The following is a 22,126-nucleotide window of genomic DNA, read 5'->3' on the forward strand; positions in this document are numbered from 1 at the left end:
AGACTAGAGGCCCTAAAACGGTGGGCATTTTGCGATTTGTTCTAGCGTTTTGTACAACTACGTCTATTGTTCTCAAGGCAACTGAGCTGATCCGAAAGTACAGATTGTGAGAGAGCTAATTCACACTAATCTTGCAGAATTTATCTTATATGAACGATACCCGTGCTCATACAAAAGACTGTCTCTCCCATCCCAGCGCCGATAAGACAGTCAGCACAGACAGCGCCGATAAGACAGTCTTCCAGTCAGCGTCTTCGGTGAAGAGCACATTGTTGCCAAAGGCCCCGCCCTCGATTTATCCGTGGCGCCGTCACGCTCACAGCAGGAGATAGCGTTTTGCAAGGGCGAAAGGACTCTGCCGTGACGTCAGTGAGCATTGCGTCATCGGTCTCGACCGGGATGGAGCAATCAGTGCACTGACCCCCGACGCGTGCACGTTCAAGGCTTTTCGTCGGGATCAGGTTTCGCCAGCAGGAACGACCGGCGCAAGAGCTTTAGACGAGTGAGTTGCATCGAAAGCGGCGGGGGAGTTAACTACAGCGTCCAGGTGTGTATTCTTCTTCGCAGCTATATTTTCTTGTAAGGCATGCTACCCCTGAGAACATAACGCTCGCTTTTAAAGCGTTTGCCTCTGAATGACAGGAAGGAAAGTGCCTTCAACTAAGCTGAATGCATATGCCGGCAAATGTCTGCCGTACCAAGCAAAGTTTGTTTATACGAGTTCAATTTGTGTCGGTGCCCCAGTGAAGTCTCAGGTTCAAAGTATTTTGTTTAAGACCAATGCTATAAAATAATGTTTGCCCCAAAATATTTCAGTGTTTTTTATTCTTTCGCCTAAATACGAGGCAGAAAGAGCTTTTAGCGCTTTTTCCTTGGTGTTTGGTTACTGATGTGTTTGAAAATAATAATTATCAATTGACTGCAGTTATTCATACAGGACAAAATGATCAATAATATCAGTTCCCTTGGACAAACCAGACGTTGGCGACAAAGTCGGAAGCTAACATATTGCATTGAGTTTTTGGTTTCGTGTTTTTTTTTTTCCACGATTGAAAGTGAATGGCGGTAGTTTTTTTTTTTTCGCAATTGCAACCGTTCCATTTTAACCTGAGAAGTTTTGAGGAGCCCAATAGCTTCGATTTCAGAGTGCAGCGCTGGTTGACGTGCCTTGTTTTGTTACAATATTACAGAATGAACATTTTTAATGCGGCGGGACACTTTTGTACATTTTTCTCAATATTTATTCGACGTAAAAAGATCGGAAAAAGCTGTAAAATTTTGAAACCAGTGAAACAAAAAAGGTTTCAAACTTGAACGTCCAGGTTCAATCGACTTAACTTCCAGGTAACGCTCGATGAATATACGACATCACCATCAGGTGCACTCTTGGCGAGAACATTGCATATTTGTAACAATGCATGGCAGACCGAAGCTACGAAAAAAAAACAGAAATCGAGACTTTGCGCTGTGAAAGCAGGCTACATAGGAATACTTATAAAATAATGCGGTAATACCTGATTGAGGAAAGAATGCGGTCGCGGGATGGTGGTGTAGGAAGCCTTTTTCTAACTGGGAAATGACGACTTCTATATTCAGTTTCTTAAAAGCTTGCTGCGCTTAAAATGTTTTGCCGGCGCTGTGCTTAGCGTTCCATATGATATGCGCTGTTGTCTCTAGCCTCTTGGGTTGCGTGATAAGTTGAGGTCTGGCCATCGCTTCCAAGTTCGCATGGGATTTGCCAGCAGACGACAAATACGACGGCATCTTAAACTAAAATCTCGCTGCTGCACTTATATTCTTAGGGCCCTTGGTCAAACCGTATGTTGACGACAAAGTCGGAAGCTAACACACTGTATTGAGTTTTTGGTTTCTTGATGTTTTTCCGCGATTGCAAGTGAATGGCGGTAGTTTTTTTGCAATTGCAGCCGTTCCATTTCAACCTGAGCAGTTTTGTGGAGGCCATTAGCTTCGAGTTGAGAGTGCAGCGCTTGCTGACGTGCCTTTTTTGATAACACGGACAGTTGAGCGAGTTGGTACATCACTTTAAAACTTTCGAAAGCGGTGCTACGGGGACACCAAGAGAAAGAAGACGAAAGACATGCGCTACTATCAACTGAAGTTTATTGGAAAAAACACATAAGTTTAAGTAGCTCACACAAGGCAGCCAGCAGCGCAAGCGCCTAACCCCAGAATGACAAAGCAAATCACTGTGTTGAATTAAGATACCGAATTTCACAATCGTGGATGGCAACAGATGGTGTGCTGACGCACATGTCGGAGTTTTTGTGAATATGAAATGCCTCAGATAATTCTCTTGTTAGCTGATTAGAATGCCTATACAGAATTTTTGTACTATTGAACAGAGGTACACATGCATTTTTTTCCAACGAGTTAGAATGGTTAAGTTCGCAGGCTCTGTAATGCAGGGCCAAATCAGCGGAGGAGCCAACTTTAAGACGAATTATGTTGGCGTAGCCGTGTGTTTATACATTTACCAGTTTGGCCTATATAACTCTTTCCGCATGTGAAGGGTACTTCATACACCACTCCGTCGGCGCAAGGTGAAAACAGCCACTCGTTTTATATTGCACTGTTTTTTACTTTCTTTTGACTTTTGTTTTTCTAATCTGGCTCTCCTATCGACCATAGCGCAATTTTTTCCAAGTTTTTGGGGAGCGGACAACAGTACCCTTACCCCATATCTAGTGCCTACGAATTTTAATCGGTGAGATAATCTGTGAATATACGGAATTACTGCATACTTTCTTTTGTCGTTGCTGGGAGGCTCTGGTGAATCGGGTTTACCGAATGACTTAAGCCTTTTCAGGAGTTTATTGCAGGCTAGTGTGATCACGTCATTAGGGAAACCTGCTGACTTCAGCCTCTGGACGTGTTGCTTGAAACTCTTATCCATAGGGTGAACACACGACTTTGCGATTGCTGATCCTAAGCACGACATTGCTATGCCGCACTTTACCAGCTTGGAATGCCCTGAGTGGAAACTACGCAAAGGCTTATCCGAACGCTGCAGAAAGGAACAACAAACGTGATCCAGTTTTAGATCCAGTCTGATATCCAAGAACTGTAGTTGATTGTTGTCCGGGGTTTCAAAGGTAAATTTTAAACCATAACTATTGCCGACAAACGTTTTTAAGATATCTTCTACTTGTCTCTTAAAGTCACCGTTTTCAACAAAAACCAAATAATCATCGACATACCGGAAGACGTGTTTAACAGTGTCACCTAAACTAACCTTTATAGCTCTGTCAACGTAGGATAAAAAGATACTACTTAGCAGAGGAGCCACCTTTGAGCCAATGCACACCACAGTTCTTTAGATGAACAGTTTTCCTTTACAAGCAATAAAGGTGGATTCTAAATAAAAGGACAGAAGCTCCAAATAAGACCCAACAGATACCCCAAACTTCAAAATGAAGGCTTGTTCATCATTATCTTCTAACATACATCTATTAACGCACTGGAGGAGCTTGTCATGAGGTAATGAGTAAAATAGGTCCTGTACATCAATGCTAAACATACCGCCCAGGCCTGTGTTATTGTGCTTCAAATATTCGACAACACCCAATGAATTACACACAAGAAATGGTTATTCAATTGTAAGTGAACATAAGCTACTCTGCAAAAAGTTTGAAACAGCATATTGCCAAGTGGCACGTTCAGTAACAATACATCGAAAAGGAATACCGGTTTTATGGGTTTTTGCTGAAAAAAATACTTCCAGAAATTTCCCTCCGCTTTCAAAACAGACTGACGCAGGCTTTCCAATTTCATTTCATCCAACAACCGTAACGCTTCTCGTTTCTGCTTCGAGGCACTGGTGTGCTCGATCCCGGCCGCGGCGGTCGAATTTCGATGGAGGCGAAATTCTAGAGGCCCGTGTACTGTGCGATGTCAGTGCGCGTTAAAGAACCCCAGGTGGTCGAAATTTCCGGAGCCCTTCACTACGGCGTCTCTCATAGCCTGAGTCACTTTGGGACGTTAAACCCCCATAAACCAAACCAACCACTGGTGTGCATAGGTTTAAAGTTTTTCGTAACAGCATGTCTAGCCTTTTCCTGATAAAGTTTTTCCGGCAATGTAACAAAATGCCGTTCTTTATCCGATACAACCACACGAAGTTTTTCCGATGTTAGGAAGTTGACCAACGGATCAAAACTCCACTTATTACCCGACCCCCGCTCAGTCCCCTTTCAAGGCATCCACACAATCCACAATGCACCTTGGTTGCTCTTCTTTTCGTGCTTGACGCGAGATGGACCGTCCCAGCGTCAACTTCTCATCTTTTTGGAGGGTTGGTTGGAAACAAAATTTCGGACCTATTTTGAGGATCTTCTGAAACTTTTCAGGTACTTCCTTGTTGCCCAAGACCAAAAGCTTGCCTTCGGAGTTCGTCGACGTCTTTTTTCAAGGTAGCCATGGGCGAGCGGAATACCACAAGAATTCTGTGTGCTTCCTTTCCTGCTCGCACCATTGGCGGAAGCACCGCACACATTGCCGATCTCTGCCGCAAGCCACCCAAAGGCAATCCTTGTAGAATCGATGCTGTCGCCACCACTCCTTAGACAATATCCGGCACATCCTGCGACTGTCGTTGTCCTTGTCCTTCTTCTTTCTCTTGGTGTCCCCCGTAGCAGCGCTTTCGAAAGTTTTAAAATTTGTTTTGTTAGTGTTACAGAATGAACAATTTTTAATGCGGCGGGACACTTTTGTACATTTTTCTCAATATAATTTCGACGCCAAAAGATCGGGAAAAGCTGTAAGATTTTGAAACCAATGAAAAACAAAAAAAAATATTTGAAGCTTGAACGTCCAGGTTCAGTCGACTTAACTTCCAGGAAACGCCCGATAGATATGCTACATCATTATCAGGTGCACTCTTGGCGAGGACATTGCAGATTTGCAACGAAGCATCGCGGACCGGAGCTACGAAAAAAAAACAGAAATCGAGACTTTGCGCAATGAAAGCAGGCTACATAGGAATACTTATAAAAGAATGCGGTAATATGTTGTTTAGGAAAGAATGGGGTCGCTGGATAGGGGTGTAGGAAGCCTTTTTCTAACTGGGAAATGATGACTTCTATATTCCGTTTCTTAAAAGGTTGCTGCGCTTAAAACGTTTTGCCGGCGCTGTGCTTAGCGTTCTATATGATATGCGCTGTTGTCTCTAGGCTCTTGGGTTGCGTGATAAGTTGAGGTCTGGCCTTCGCTTCCGAGTTCGCATGGGCTTTGCCAGCAGACGACAAATACGACGACATCTTTAAAATCTCGCTGCTGCACTTATACGCATCCCACCTATGTCAGAGAACTTTTGCAGCGATTGTGGGCACTAGTATTTCGATTTTGCGGTGCTCGCTTTCTCAGATGAAAGAAGAATTTTAGATAAGCATGGCCTTTGCGTAGGCACGTTTTCTTCGCATTCCTGCTACGGCGCTAGTGACGGCAAATTATGCCAAATATCAGTGGTTTCCTGATGCGTTTTTTTTTTGCAGCTGAGCTTAAAAGTACTAACCATTTTCCTGCGCGCCTGTGAGAAAATTCTATTCTACCGGCGCACACAATCGGAAAGCGTCCAGGTGCCACAGGTTGATGCAAGATTCACATCTGCAAAGGCTTAAAATCGAAGAGCTTTGATTTTGGCATTCTGCACATTTCATAATTACCGTGTATATAGGCCGCAAGTGCGATCTTGTTTGTACAGTGGAATAACCCTCTTTCCTCAGGTACGGGAGGCAGAGTAGGCTATCTTTTAGTTTTTACAATGTGATGTTGCTTGATGAACCAATTAACGAGATATTCTCTTCTAAAAGTAAAAACTGGCTGATATAAAATTCGAATATTTTTAACGGCCTATACAATAAAACATCACCTAATTCAGATGACTGACCGGTTTTAAAATTATCAATCTGTAAGCTGAATGTAGTGATGACATACGCTGAAAGAAGAGCAAAAAACGTATTAAGTTAGTCAGAAAGCTGCTGATATGCACCTGTCGATTTTTATCGCTGATAATATTCTTCCCACTACCGTGATCATCGTATAGAATCCCGTGACTACATACCTAGACTGGTCTCACCAAGAAAACGGCTAATGATAATGTAAGCAGCTCTGTGCTACACGCTACACCTGAACGCATTCGGAACTATCTTTGAAGATTATAGAAATTGTGCATTCCTCCGTGTCCCGAACTTCAAAAAATAAGCTAAAAACTGCCTTCTAAAATTTCAGGCAATGGCAGCGGAAGTTTTCCGGACACTTGACGGCGTCTTCTTAGGGAAGCATTTCCCTGACGACGCCGTTCGTTCTACCTTGGCGTACAAGCCACGACCTGACGACCTGTTTACCGTGAGCTACCCGAAATGCGGGACAACCTGGATGCAGCACATTGTGTACAACATCCTGATGAACGGGGAGGAGAGCAGCGACCCCTTGGATCTTGTCCTCCGGCTTCCTTTCCTGGAGATGCAGGGTGGAGAGGCTGCTGAATACGCCCCTAGACCAGCCGCGTTCAAGACACACCTGTCTTTCCACAAGAACCCGTACTCACCTGACGCCAAGTACATCTACATTACGAGGAATCCTTACGACTGCTGCGTGTCCTTCTACTACCACACGAGGAACCTGCCACCGTACAAGTTCGCGGATGGGACATTCGATCAGTTCTTTGAACTGTTTCTTCAGGGACGGGTCGACTTCGGAGACTACTTCGAGAATGTTCTCTCGTGGTACGAGCATCGCAACGACCCCAATGTTCTGTTCCTGACGTACGAGGACCTCAAGCGAGACACTGCCCGAGGAATTTTGAAGATCGCGGCTTTCATCGGCGAAGACCAGGAGAAGAAGCTCAAAGCAAATCCAGAGCTCATGAAACGCATTCTGGAGAATACTAGCGTACAGCACATGAAGAAGAAGGTAATGGTTAGCCCACCGCCGGTGAAACTAGAAGACTTGAGTGAATCAGAGCTTCTCAAGCGACTCAGGCCGGAGCTTCTGAAAGGGGTTCGCAATGTAATCGACGTTACACGGGAACCAATGACTGGCGAATTCGTCCGCAAGGGTCAGGTGGGCGACTGGAGGAATCATTTCTCGCCAGAGCAGATCCGGCGACTGAAGGAAAGGATAGCAGAAGCTACTGCAGGGTCTGACCTCATGAGCTTGTGGAAAGATGTAGATATTCCGTAAACGGAGAAAACATCATGACCAGCCGAATTTGAATATTTGAGTCAGTGATGAGGTTTCAAATTCAGAATCATAATGTGCAACGTTGCGTAATTTTTCTGTAGTTATGATATGAATAAATTTAAGTTTTTTCTGAAAATTGTGTAGTTTTGATGCCTATTACTATGGTAGCCTTTAGACATCAAATTGAGAGGATGGTTTTCAGCTTAAGAAAATTTTCTACTCTCAGCTAAACATTTTTTTTATTACATGAATAGAATGTTTTTGCACAACAGTTTAGGCGCCGACTGAGACGCTATGGTCAATAAAGTGAAAATTTGAGAATTTCTCTTTCATGTTGTTGGGAATGACTACACTCGTCTTTAGATTGAGGAAGTTAAAGACTGCATAACACTGAAGGTTTGTCTCTTCAGTGCGGTTTCAGAATGTTTACTGCAAACTGGGATCAACAAGAACACACTGCGAACCGTTGTACGTCTAACAGAGGGTATGACCACATCAACCAGCTACTGATGTCGTTTTTGCGTTAGTAACTTGAAATGTTTGCACGTAATGGCTGTTAAATGTATTGATATTAAATCATTATTGAAGTGATCTCAACGGCATCACACCTGAAAATAGCAGCTTATTGGCTTCGGTTGAAAAACATTTGAGACTGGCAACGGCTTCTTTAAGGTTTTCAATGGGAAACTAGCATTTTCTTTAAGATTTTCGAATGCATGATGTTGCTGCTTATCTATTCGTTTCTCGTCATTTCTCTTCATTGTGTGGCCAATTCAGTGCAGTGGCGTTGTGAAGACTATGAAGGTTAAAACTGCCCGGCGCCTGTGGGGATGTTTGCGTGAAGCCGCCACATCACAACCGTGACAGGTGGCAGGTGCTGTTTAGGGGCATTCGCTTCTACACTTATACGACGGAGTAAGGACAGGCCTAAGAATGAGTCAGTAAAAATGAATAAAGTAAGCGATTTCGAATGGATTGGAATAAGAATATTGTCTGAATTCGAATTGAATCAGAATTAAACTGAGAAAATGGAACAGATTAGTAGTAGTAGTAGTAGTAGTAAAGACTTTTATTCGACCATAATTTATAGGCCGAGCATGTCGACCGCCTGGGCGACCAGAAGCCGCTGTTCTTCTTCCCCTTCAGCGCCAAGCCAGTCGAGCCAGGTGGTGAGAATGGTAATAGAATCAGAAAAGCAATACAATCTCATTTTTAATATACTGACGTGTGAAAGAAGAATGCTAATGCATTTTCTCTGCACTAGTCGAGTTCATCGCAACTAATGTTTTCCGCTACGTACTGGAGCTTGTAGTAGTCAACGCACTTTCCTTCATTTATGCAAATAACCAGATTAGTACGAATCAACAGGTGAATTGTACTTCACTGCAAAAGGGAAGTAGTACTCCTCCACAAACAATCAGTTTGAGTAGTTTTCCGGCTTTGGGGATCCTTACATAGGCCAGAAGCAGCCCCGCCATCAAGGTCAGGAACTATGAAACTTGTAAGTTTTCCTGTTGACGCTTTGGGAAGACTCCTTGTGAGTTCTTTTCATCAAATCAGAACAAATAACAGGAATTACATTGAAAATTTTTCAAACACCGAAAGTGGCGCTCAAAATTTAAAAGTAGCTAAAAATCTTCTAGTCTTCAAAAACCTACCACCGCAAAGCTCTCTTCGCATCCAATATCGTAGCCATTCACACGTTAAAATATAACCACGACATGAGATGTTTACACGCTGTTACTGCCTCTAAACAAGTGCTGTTTTAGTTAATATATGTTTAAAGCAATGCAGTGGTATCTAGAGCACATTGCAGTCCATGAAAAACGTGATGGTGTCTCATCCCGAGATGACACACCTCGTGCTACGTTTTTCTGTATGCCATGAAGTCTAGTCCACGCCTCTACTGAGTCAGCTAACAACGTGAGCACAGGATGCTGGAAGCGCTTCCACAGTAACTCATATGATACGAGAAATTGTAATCCCTGTTGCAAGGCCACTTTGGCAGCGCAATTTATGAAAACTCGAAAAAATAGGCTATCACTCGAGCGTCAGCGCTTTTTCACAGTGCCTTCCGCTCTTGTGGTGCCCTCAACATACAGGCGGAAAAATGGCTGCCGGGGGCAGTACAGACACTGCTGCGCATGTTAACGGAACAGCAATCCATGGCCACAAATGTGTTTTGTGCATGTTGACCCTCTTCATTGCAAAGACAATGAACTTCAATGAGGGTTAAAGCGATTGAAAAGTTTGTTGTACTGAAATCTGTCCATAATTTGTGCCGTCCCTACTAAAGGTGACCACGTTACAGGACGCGAGTAATTTATTTCCAAAGACAGTTGACGACTGAGGCGGTTTGCAAGGACACATTATCGCTGTTCTTCCCTCATCTTTATTTATTGAATTGCAGCTTTCCAGATGCGTTTCACGTCAAACTGTAATAAATTTTTGCTGATAAAAGCATATTTTTTGCCAGAAAGGCGTTTGATGCAGCTTTGTCTTTACATTCGTTTTGTTCCGATGTTATTTTTATGTAATGCTGTGCTTGCATGTTAAATATGTTTAATTGCATCTTCCTTTTACCTATTTGAAAAACAGCATTGTTGAAATGCAAGCTTCATAAAAGCATTGAAAATATAGGTATGTCGGGAATATTAATCCTTATACCAGTTTTCCTGCAAATCTGTCCCTACGACATCTGTCCCTGCAGTGCCCTTTTGGGCACTGCAGGTAGTTTTAATATAATAAAAATTGAACTTCATTAACACAGCGTGGGGATGGTTAACCAAATGGTTGAGAACCTAAGTCACACGGCACAAGATATAACCTTCAATTATTTTATCGGCGAAGCGGAACAGTCTGATACGGCCTAAATTTATGAATGCTTGCCTTCCTTCTATGATTTCCTGACCTTGCTTGAGGCCTTCTTTCCACCAATTATCCACTGTGGAGGTCTGCATGCGTTGAAACTTAGGCTCACTAGTCCTCACGTAAAGAATGAATGCCGCACATGATTCGAGGGCGCCTGTCGCATGTTTCATGGGAACTGTTTAATTGATAAAACAAAGGTTGTCCGCGGCGAACTTTTAAACGGAAGTGTTATTATAGAAGTCCGTGGACAGCTTATCCAAATTTTATTTTCTCAACGGGAAAATTCGCCACAGCCAAGCGCAGAAACTTGATGCGGTCAAGCAACATTGGCACACCGGCGTTCCCGGAGTCCGCCCACGTTGCCCGCCCGCGCTGCTGTTATCCTCCGACTGTGTTCGCCCCGCGCTACTGATCAATATACATAGCTCGCGAAGGCGGAGCTCCAAAGCAATCTACATCCAAGCGGCAGCGACATCAGTTAGGGCTTTGGAAGTGAAGCCTCAAAACAAGTTGAGTGGACAAAGGGAAATAAGTGAAAAATAATTGGTTACATATTCATCATTTATAACGCCACAACTAGAATACTATTCTAGTTATGCGTTTTAAAAATGTCTCAGTCGTGGACATTTTGTTGGAATGTGCAACACGTTCTGTCAAAAATATTTGTGTTCTCATCCTTTCCCACCAGCGGGCAGCGGCTATTGACCAGGGTCAGGCCAGGGTCAGGCCAGGGCGTGCTTTGACCAGGGTCAGTTAGTTTTGCTGTCAGTCCAGCTGCCGGCCTTAGATACCCTGCTTAAGTGTCATAATCTCGTAACTTCGATGCGCATGGCTGCTAGAGTTTTACCGCGGCAATTTTTACTGCTTGGCTGCTTCTTCTCCTGCTGTGTTCTCATCGGCTACGGTGTCGTAGGTTTTGGCACTAGTGTCTTGGGGACGACGGTGTCGTTCGAGACGGTAAGCGCAAAGCGCACGATGAACTTACACTGCGTTGAAAATTGTCCAAGTGCTGACTACTCCGCTGGCCTCGCACTGCGATGGTAGCGTATTACAGTCACCATGGTACGTCGTTGTTACTAGGTCCCTATAAACAGTAGAAATGTGTCTCATAAGGCTTATGTGGGAGCTGTTACATGTAACTTCCGTATGATGGCTCGGTAGTCTGCACGAAAGAGCCGGCTCAATTGTGAATTCTGTTCGTGTACTTGTTCGTGCATTAGGACCGAATGGTTATGCTTTGCTTTGACATTAGAGGGTAAAATAACGCTCGATAATTATTTGTGTTCGTGGTACATACGTACTGTGATCAGAAAGCTGTCGCAGTTACTTGAAGTATACATAAGCTTCATATTCCTTTAGTTGTTCGGAACTGATTTCGCAGTAGAAATCGATAGACCTGTCTATTTCAAGCACGAGGTGAATGCTGCATTGACTGTTTTTTCGTAATGAATGTTTTCCCTAGTTCTGCTGGCAAAATAATGTAATTCTTTTTAATATATTATGCCGCATAAATAACACACGCCCAAATGTTTTAGAGATATTTAGTGAAACACAGTGCCTGAATTGACGGAACATACACCGCGGCTATGTCTCAAGTGTTAAATGTGAACAAAAATATATAGACCGCCACTTAAAAGAGAAAAATACAAAACGAGAGCAGACACACGCGTGCTTCATGGATTACCAACTAGCCCACACCCCTACACTAGTGAACTAAATGTGAAGTTCTATTATTTCTTTTTTAGAATGTTCACTAACCGAATCGAGTATTAACTCTACGGTTGGAGTCCCTATTACTGGGTTCCTGTGGTCCAAGGTGTTTACATGGCCGTGCTTACAAGCCATGTCTGACACTGAGCGCGAGCGTGGATTCTCTCCTTACCGCGGCCACTGAACATCGTTAGCCCGCTAACGGTGATTTCGCCCTTCGACTTCCGGAGGGCCTTCCGCTGGTTACGTGTTGGGGAAGGAGATGACGGAGGTAATGGTGTTATGCTGCAAAACTACAGTATGTAGTACAGTTCCGCGATTTCTGCACAGTGCCGATATTCTGGACGCTGGAGTTCTCGGTACCTGGTATGTAGTGATCTGGGGTTTTGAAATGTATTGGTTTGTCATTTACTTAAAGTTATTCTTTCGTACTTAAATCTATTAGGGTTTATAAATTTCTGGCTGTTATGGCCTGTGGTTCTGCGTGATTTCAGCAAACGTATACAGTGGCCATGATAGTTGCTATCATACCACCAAGAAGTAAAGGGCAGAAATTCACGGTTGAGGTGGTCGTCAGTCTCATTCCAGCGTATTTATTTGTTTGTGGGGACTGTATTATAAAGGATCTTTAAAAGTTTGCACTTTAGAGGATTCGGCTTGCCCTCTCACTTAGCCTCCCCTTGATGCATTTTCGACATTCGGTTTGAGAGTTAAGGCCACCACTACTTCAGGTTACAAGTGAACTTCTACGATAATTGCTTCTCCCTAAGCTATGAAACGGCGATAATTTTGATCGACGCGCAGTTTGGTTTCCTTCGGTTTGCGGGGGCTTAACGTCCGAAAACGACACATGCTATGAGCGACGCCGAAGGGAAGCTCTCTGGAAATTTCGACCTCCTGAGGTTCGTTACCATACACTGACGTCGCACATTACACGGACCTAAAGAATTTCCCCTCCATCGAAATTTGACTGCCACGGCTGGGATCGAGTCCGCGTCATTCCGGTCTGCAGCTAAGCGCCATAGCCACTGAGAAACCACAGCGGCTAGTAACATATTCTGTCAACTGGACCGACTGCGTCCTTGTAATGGTGTGCGGGGATGTACTTTATTTTGTTTAAATGTATTTTGCTGTAGTTTCTGTCCTGAGTGGTTTGCATATTCCCTGGAAAAGTTTCGCATAAATTTTCTCTATTATCTTTGGTAGCATACCCGCTTTCTCCAGCATAGCCAGAAGGAAGTGCTATAGCGTGTATGTCAAAATGTTTCTTCAAGTTGTAGATACTGAAAGATTGACACTTTGACTTCTTCTGTGTGCCTCAATTAGCTCCTTCACAAGTTTTGTGGATGCTGAATATCTCGAGAGAATGCAGGAAGGCTGTAGCTGGGCTGTTATGGCACTGGTAACACCAGTGAAAATGTGTTGTTTAAGAGAGGAAGAGCTTACGCTCCTGGACCTAGGAGTTACCCGGAAATCCGCCTAGCGGCAGCTTCATCGGTACGCTTAGACGGCTAACCTGCCGCGGTGGTGGGCAGCTGTAGTTCGGGGGCCCTATCAATTAACTGTGGCCCTAATCCATACGCTGCCTTCCACATTAGCCAAGCCTTCGCTAAAATTGGTGAACCGCAGAACCGGACATGGTACGAACACGACACCTTCTGACATATCCGACTTCTCGCCCTTTGTTGTCGCTCTTTGCTGCGTCATAAGCACGTCACAGCAGATCCCGTTCAGTGAAGCAGAGTCAGTTCTATTCGCAAGCAGCCAAACCAATTTACCAGAACTGCAGGTCGTAGCGCCTTGCTATGCGAAGGGCCTCCGCGCTGGTTGGCTCTTCCCGGGTGCCATTGCTCAATTAATGGCGTTTGAAGCCAGCCGATATGACACTATATTGTGAAGAGGCATATTCCAGTCATCCTGTATCAGCACCGCACTTTGCCCCCTCTGTGAACCAACATCTACGATGATCCTAAAGGCAACTGTCATCGCGCCCTCATGCTTTTTCCTTGCACCCGGCATCCGCCTTTGTACAAAGACCGCATAGCGCGACCGGTGGCCACAGTGCCTCTTCATTGAGGCCCTTCTATTTTTGTTTAAATATAGCGAATGATTTGATTCATTCCACAGGCCGTGCGATAGGACGATTGACGTCACGGGGCCTTTTCGCGTTCGTGCTCTTCCCAAAGGGTCCAGCATTGATCGGTGACCGGTGAAATTTACGCGCGTCATTTCGGCCGATTACATCAGAAAAAAACTTCACACATGCCACTGCTGCATTTGCCTTGTCAACAATGAGTGCGCTTAGTACTACCCTAGTTAAAAAAAGCTTTATGATGCAATTACCACAAACAAGCCGTGTTATGCAAATGCCATACAATTTATGTAACATTTTATTACATCTATGACAAAAGTTAAATTTTGGCGAAATGTCTGACAAATAAATGTGTAGTATATGACTATGAATGTATGCGAATTACAATTAAATGTATGCAAAGTGTATGAGACTTGTATGATAACCCTGAATGAGGTTATTGCGTCATACAGCTTTCTTTGCTAGGATGTGTTGGGCTGTTATGCGTGTGGTTACCGCAGCCACACGGAAGAAAAAAAAAGTTGATTTTCAGATTTCGCTGTGAATACTTTTCAACAGAGTGGAGATATGGCTTCACAGGATCGGTTGTCAGGATTTTATATGCAAACTGCGAACAACCCAGAATGAGAAGTGGATGATTTTGCACTGTTTTTAAACGTGAACAGTGCGACAGGCCTAACCTCAGGCAGCATTTCGCCCGACCAGGGTGCTTCTGCTCGAGCATATGCTGTTGCCTGAGCTATATCGACGCTATTCTTGTTTCAGCATTCTGTATACTGGGATTCGAAGGCTATCGTTATTGTGATTTAACGCTCAGTACTTCTAACAGCTACGAAATCCAATACAACGTGTTTGTTCGAACTGCCTGCGACACGTGTCGTGGCTGTGATAAACAGCTGATGTGTTGGCTGAGCAGTCCATCATTAGAAAATGAGTAGGTCTAGAAAAATGTCTTAGAGTATACTTTCGCTTCTAGTTAATTTGATCCTCTTGTTTAAATAAGCCATGAAGGCCAATAATTTACTTTGCACATAACGAAACTCTAATGTGTCATGGCGTGTTGCACAATGTGATTTTAACGTGTTCGTGCCGTTTATTACGTTTTAAATTTAATACCATATATATTGCTGCATTTACTGCGGATTTCCATGATCACCTGAATATAGTTGTAAATATTAGGTCAAACGTACCGAACACTGATTTCAATGTATGCAATAAAGGCACACTTGCTATTAGCGCCATGCACATGCAGTACACACCAGGCGGCCGTATGGCATGCAGCTGTTTTCGGTATTACTTTAAAAGCTCACACGGGAAACAACATTTGGGATTAGTTTTTTCTTGCCACACATTACTTTGCTGCAGTGCTCTGTGTGAGATGAGTCAGTGGGTTCTCCGTTTTAACATTCTGCATAAATTTTCATTACTGAAACACCTCGCCAAAACAAAATCACTTCACAATAAATCGAATTTAATAGCAATAAAAGTCAATTATCAAAATAAATGTACGTTTTATTTTACTGCGCCTGAAATAAAACGAAAATCTCACCTAACTCAGGTAGCCGACTGTTGCCGTGCAACCTTCTGTTTCTCCGTACTCAAGCTAGTACAGTAGTATAAACAAAATAACCCAGGTGCGCAACGAAGTTTCCAAAAGCCACAAACGGTAAATTTGACATGAAAAAATAAGTGAGAATAAATTTATCCAGCACGCATCATTCAGTCACAGGAAGCTAACCTATTTCTTTAGAACTAGGAAACGAGCGCAATCATCTGTGCCAAATATCTTATCTACTTCAGGTTTGCGCCGCATATTGAGACATGCAAAAAAGAAGAAACGACAAGAAAAATTATTTTCGCTGTATGACAGCCGCTCAGAAGGATCAGCTACTACTTCAGTAACGAGCGTTTTTTTTTACATTTAACGTGGTGCGCCTCATGCAAGTTATTGTCCTAGTACTTATAAGCTTTAAGGCATGATTGGTCACAAATGTGTTTAATTATTCCATTCATGCACGCTCTGAGCGCGGTTTCAGGCGCCCGCACAATGCATGGCAGAGAGTGACGCATGTTCTGCTAGCGCTGCTCCTTGGAACCCCCTCCCTCCCCCAGGAGGACACGCATGTATTTGTGACTACATTTAAAGATAGAGACGTCCTTCTTCCGATTGCGCTCTTCACGTTGCACCGCCTGTTTTTCCGCAATCGCTGACATGGCATCCACAAACAGTTATCCGATTTGCACTCCGTGAGCAGCAGCCGCAGAATCACTCATGAAGGAAATACCTCCAAAGATTCGGAAGCAGCGACACTTGGACCTATCGGACACCTGCCCGCCTTTCGGATCGTTCCTGTACTCTCACTCTGCAGCTGCGAAACGAATGGTTTCAGGAACATTTTCCAGCAACTCCCCTGAGGCCCCGAGAACACCGACCTACACCTAGTACTAGATCATTTATCACTTATTGAATCCTTAAGGACCATTTACAGGGTGTTACTTAAGGGGGGAGGGGGGGGCGACGTACATAGAACAGTACGTGAACAAAGCCAAAAATGTTGAAACAAAAACAACAAAAACGAATCTATTAACACAGATATATATATAAACATACAATGAGAGAAATGAGGACAACTATATGTTTCTTTGCTGACCCGGACACGTTTGGAAGCCTGTGGGTCCACCCGGTCGTAGCTCCTTTGCTTAGCAGCAGCCCGTCTAGGGTCAGTGCTGCACACCCACTGCTCATGACACCCTTTCCACGAGCTACGACTATTCAACGCAGGCACAGATTCGCTGTGCTTGAACCGCTTCTCTTGAGCTGACAGTGTGCTATGAGAGCGAAGAGAGCTACGTTGTTACCGAGGCAACGCGGATGCGCCGGGCTGCCACCGGGGGCAACTTTACCGGCCGCCACACTTTCAGACCAGCATCGAGACCTTACACAGCACCGCGAGTATCCGTCTACTACAGCGGCTACTTCACTGTTGCAGTGTGGATTTCAGCCGGGATCAACAACAGATATCGACCAACGACGACCGGAACGCACTCCAGAGTAAATCAAAGTGTCAGTGCACTCAAATTCACGTGTTAGAGGTCGTTACTCGCGATGCCTCCCTCGCAGTTCCATCTCGTCACTGTTTACTCGCGGACAACGTTACATTTTACGCCTGCGGTACCTAGGGGACGAAGTCATGTCTGTGCTTATTGCTTATGTACTTCTAATCACCGCATTGCTGTCTACTTGTTGCGGACCGCCACTACGACCCATCTAAATCGTCCAACCGCAGCGTCCTGAGATTCTTCCATATACTATTTCGCCTTGCACTTACCTTTAACCGGCCCTTGAATGCAGAAGACGTCTTCTGTTCATAGCCCGCTCTGCATATAATGTTTATCGCTTAAAGCGCAAATGGAAAACATATGCTGTGGCACTGCTACCGCCCAAGAAAACGAGTTAGCGACGAGTGCGAGCGCTAACGCTCCTGGAGCTCGGAGCTGTCCTGCAAGTCGCCAAGGAGCAGCGTCGGTGAGCTGCGTTGGCTCAACAGCCGCGGCTAAGAAGCTTTCTCACTGTACTGTCGTCTTCTTGCTACATGTAGCGTTCCACATCACATGCGTAAAGTCATAATTAATACGACTGTGATCGGTTTCGTGGTGGTGAAACAACAATACATTTTTTTTTTCTGGCCTTCGGCTTTATTTTTCTGCCTCTAATACGTAAACTGCAATTTACCCGCCGCTGTGGCTCAGTGCGTAGGGCGCTCGGCTACTGAGCTGGAGTACCGGGGTTCGAAGCCGACCGCTGCGACCGCGTTTCGACGGATGCGAAACTCGAAGGCGCCCGTGTCCTGTACGCCGATGACATCACCCTGTGGGCCACGCAGGGCTCCCTCGGATACATTGAGGCCAACTTGCAGGAGGCGGCGACCATAGTGGACCGTTATGCTCGCCGCTGCGGCCTCCCATGCTCCCCCCAAAAGTCTGAATTTGTGCACATACGCCCCTCACCAAAGTGCACAGCCAAAATTGCATTGTCTCTTGAGACAGGTATAATCCCTGAAAATGTCGAAGTCCGGGTACTGGGGCTCTTTATACATCAACACAAACGGTCAGAAACGACATTGACCAAACTCCGTAAGCTGGGGGGCGAGGTGGGCAGCATGGTCCGCCGGGTTTCTAACAAGCGCGGGGGGTTACGATGCAAGGACGCCTTGCGGCTGGCGCATGCATTTGTAACCAGTCGAATTCTATATTCGACTCCGTACCTCCACCTGCGGAAGCAAGACGAGGATGCACTCGAAGTCATCCTCCACAAAATTATTAAGCGGACCCTGGACCTCCCCGTGAACACCTCCACCCACGTCTCCTGTGGCTGGGTATGGTTAACACGTTTTGGGAGCTCCGGGAAGCCAACTTGACCAACCAATATACACGTCTCTCGAAGACATCGTCGGGTCGCCGCCTCCTTTTCCGACTACATATCCAACACACCACTCTCATGGAAGAGCGTACGCATTCCATCCCAGTGGAGATGCGCCCTCCACGTGCGCCCTCTTCCCGCGAACATGACCCGTGAGGACCACAATAGCCGGCGCCTGGCGCGGCGGAAGCCCTGGCCCGCCACTATAGATCGAAACCCTGCGTATTCTGCGTGGACGCCTCCGGCCCCCACCATGGGGGTGGTACACGGTCGCAGTCGTCCACCAATCAAAAACAGTGAACGGCCTTACTTTTCGAGCCCGTGACATAACACACGCGGAGGAGGTCGCCATAGCATTGGCTGCATCTCATCCCACTTCCAAAAGAATTATTTCCGACTCGCGAGGGGCCTGTCGGAACGTTGAGCAGGGCTGGGTACCGTACCTAGCCTACCGCCTTCTCCAAAACAGCGTCTACACCGGGGACCCCGCTCACCGGAATATTGTTTGGGCTCCTGCTTACACGGGCCTTGAGGGAAATGAGGCAGCTGACGCCGCCGCCCGCGCACTTTCTCACCGGGCATTCCCCTCCCACCCCGACGATCAGGAGCTCGAATTCACTCCGGCTTACTCTTTCCAAGACATTGTTTTACTCTATCAATCTGGCCACAGCCTTTATCCGCAAAATGGCATTTTTCTGGGCCAGTTGGTATGAATCCATGATTTGGGCCAGCATGAACTTTGGGACACAAACGAAGGGAGACACGTGGAACACGGAACACACTGCTCCGCGACAGTGTAAAGGCCTCTCAAAGGCGGAGGAGCGGCTTCTGCTCCGCCTTTTTACTAATACTTTGCTGTGCCCGGCAGCTCTCAAACATTTTGACCTTTCTTTCTCGGGCAGCTATCCGCACTGTGCGGAGAAGTCTTCGGACATCTACCACATGGTGTGGGCCTGTCCCTCCAACCCTGCTATTCGCCCTCATCCCACCCCCACCCGGGAGGACTGGGAGGCGACCCTGCTCGGCTGCTCTGACCTACAGGCTCAAAAGGCCTTGGTTGAGCGTGCCCGGGCAGCGGCTGACGCCACTGGGGTCCCGTACTAGGAACCCTACCTTGTTTTTGTGAGGGCCGGCCCCTTAAGGGTCGGTCCAATCATACCTCCCTGTAAATACTCTTTTCTAGCCAATAAAAGTATTTCACCACCTCCATCCTTGTCCTGTGCGCTCTATGCCGATGATATCACAATCTGGGCCACAGAGGGAAACTTAGGGCGCATGGAGGAATGCCTGCAAACAGCCGCTCACGTAGTGGATCGCTACGCAGGGCACTGTGGTCTCCAATGAGCACCCAACAAGTCTGAATTTGTGCACCTTAGGGCATCCCCTAAGGACACTACCCAAATACATCTCTCCTTAACAAGTTGCCCCATACACGAGGCCAAAGAGATTCGAATACTCGGGCTCTTCATCCATAACCAAAAAAGAGTAGACACAACATTGCACAAACTCCACAAAGTTGGAGACCAAGTAGGCCGTATGGTCCGTCGCGTCTCCAACGAGAGGGGGTTTGCGAAGCAGGGATGCTGTGCGGCTGGCCCATGCTTTCGTAATCAGCCGAATCCTCTATTCGGTCCCTTATCTACCCTTGCGGAAACACGACGAAGACAAAGTTGAGGTAATACTCCGCAAAATGATGAAGAGGGCACTTGACCTTCCCGTGTCCACCTCCAATGTGAGACTTCTTGCATTGGGAGTGGTGAACACTTTTCAGGAACTCAAGAAAGCCCATCTCACAAATCAATATACGAGGCTAGCCCAAACGAAATCGGGTCGACACTTGCTAGCCCGCCTTCACATCCAACATGATTTTCACATTCAGGAGCGGGTCCGAGTGCCCAAACTCTGGAGACGCGCCGTCAGAGTTCGACCCCTCCCCACTAAGGTGGACAAAGAGGATCATAGTGGTCGTCGTCAGGCTAGGGCGGAAGCCTTAGCGCACCACTATGGCAACAAACATGGTGTCTTTTACGTAGATGTAGCCGGGCCTAACCACGGGGGTGGTACACGGCCGCGGTCATACATCAAGAAATACAGGTGGATGGGCTTTCCTTTCGAGCCCCAGGCACAGCACAAGCTGAAAAGCTTGTCATCGCCCTAGATGCTCCTGATTCAAAATCCAAACACATAATAACAGACTCACGTTCGGCATGTCGCAATTATGAGGCTGGCTGGATAACTCCACTGGCTGAACGAATACTAGGGAACTGAAGCCGGGATACCGATCGTACGCCCCGCTGCCTGGTTTGGACTCCGGGCCATCAGGGCCTAGCATGAAACGAAGCTGCAGACGCGGCGGCCCGAGCACTCATTCACCGGGCGTTCCCATTGGCTCCTGAGCACCTGGAACCTGAAGGTAGCTATTTACTCTCCTTCAAAGCTATCACATCCTATTATAAGGATAGGCATCGCTTCTACCCGGCCCCTGCAAAGGGACTGGGGAAAGCTAACGTACGCGTTCTACTCCGATTAGTCACGAACACAATGCTGTGCCCGGCAGTACTAAAACACTTCGATCCCGCGTTCACTGGCAGGTGCAAACACTGTGGGGAGGTGGCTGACACCTACCACATGGTTTGGGCCTGCCAGCGCCACTCAGCTCTCTCCCCCCACCCCAACCCTACCAGAGAGGAATGGGAGGCGGCCTTGCTTGGCTGTTCGGACCTTCAGTCCCAAAAGGCGTTGGTCAAGAGGGCTAAGCTGGCAGCTTCGACCAATGGGGTCCCGGAATAAGGACTCCACCCATTACGGGGCTCTTTAAAGAGCCTCACCTCTTTCATTAAATAAAGGCTTTTCACCACCGCCTGTGCGATGTCAGTGCACGTTAAATATCCCCAGGTGGTTGAAACTATTCCAGAGCCCTCCACTACGGTACCTCTTTATTCCTTTCTTCTCTCAGTCTCTCCTTTATCCGTTCCCTTACAGCGCGGTTCAGGTGTACGCCGAGATGTGAGAGAGATGCTACGCCATTTCCTTTCCTCAAAAACCAATTTCAGTTTCAATTTCAGTAGAACACCTTACTTTCAGTAGGTTAAGGTTTAAATGACCGCCTTCATATTGACTTGAACAGAAAAATTGCGTCTCCAATTAAAATATGCTAGTCACTGTATGGTGGGTTAAGGGCGTTCATCCAAATTTAGCTTAATGTAAGTGCCACCACGATATCAAATGGGCATAAGCGATTTTTGTTGGAGCTCAATTGAGGATTCCAACCCGTGCCCTTGACGCATGTTAGGCGCGGCAGCATGACGTTTCAGTGTGATTCATACAACGCGGCGAATTGACTCCACTGCATGCGCGTTGAGTAGTACTATGGCAGATTCAGTGCTGCTGATGTTCTGGAAGTGAATGCAGTTCCAGTAATCATGCAACTGTGAACCATGCATGAGGTCTAGATATAGTAGCTCATATTTATGCATGAGTTACCCAGGAAGTACTGTTTTCTTTCTGTGCGCTGGAGATAATCACACGAGCAATGGTATACTTGTGAACAAGGACGACAGTTGGGCTACTTACAAGTGTTCAGGCAGACTCAGTGAAAAAGATGGAACGGCATACGGTGAAGGTTAAATGAAAAAGCTCATGGTTGATTCTTGTATCGAAGCCTTTATAATAAAAAAGCTAGAAATCAGGTAGCATGAGAATAAAGAACAAAAGAAAATTAAGACATTTATAATATATATAATTGGTTTTGGGGAAAAGAAATGGCGCAGTATCTGTCTCATATATCTTTGGACACCTGAACCGCGCCGTAAGGGAAGGAATAAAGGAGGGAG

At 45.9% G+C, this 22,126-nt stretch overlaps 2 protein-coding genes across 3 annotated transcripts in view; both read left to right on the plus strand.

The window, feature by feature from the left end:
- LOC144132794 (uncharacterized) overlaps window positions 1-22,126 on the plus strand; it is a 185,764-nt gene that overhangs the window by 119,948 nt on the left and 43,690 nt on the right. The gene's annotated exons all lie outside the window — the stretch shown is intronic.
- Window positions 385-7,490, plus strand: LOC144135102 (sulfotransferase ssu-1-like). Of its 2 annotated transcripts, XM_077667857.1 has the most exons (3): window positions 477-547; window positions 4,368-4,430; window positions 6,247-7,490. In XM_077667857.1, the coding sequence occupies exon 3, from the start codon at window positions 6,250-6,252 to the stop codon at window positions 7,198-7,200; it is 951 nt and encodes a 316-aa protein (XP_077523983.1). In that variant the 5' UTR covers window positions 477-547; window positions 4,368-4,430; window positions 6,247-6,249; the 3' UTR covers window positions 7,201-7,490. The 2 variants fall into 2 exon arrangements, with proteins under 2 accessions (XP_077523982.1, XP_077523983.1); XM_077667856.1 differs by lacking the exon at window positions 4,368-4,430 and having other exon boundaries at window positions 385-547; window positions 6,247-7,489.

This window comes from Amblyomma americanum, chromosome 5 (genome assembly GCF_052857255.1).
Source record: "Amblyomma americanum isolate KBUSLIRL-KWMA chromosome 5, ASM5285725v1, whole genome shotgun sequence".
In the NCBI taxonomy this organism is placed as follows: Eukaryota; Metazoa; Arthropoda; class Arachnida; order Ixodida; family Ixodidae; genus Amblyomma; species Amblyomma americanum.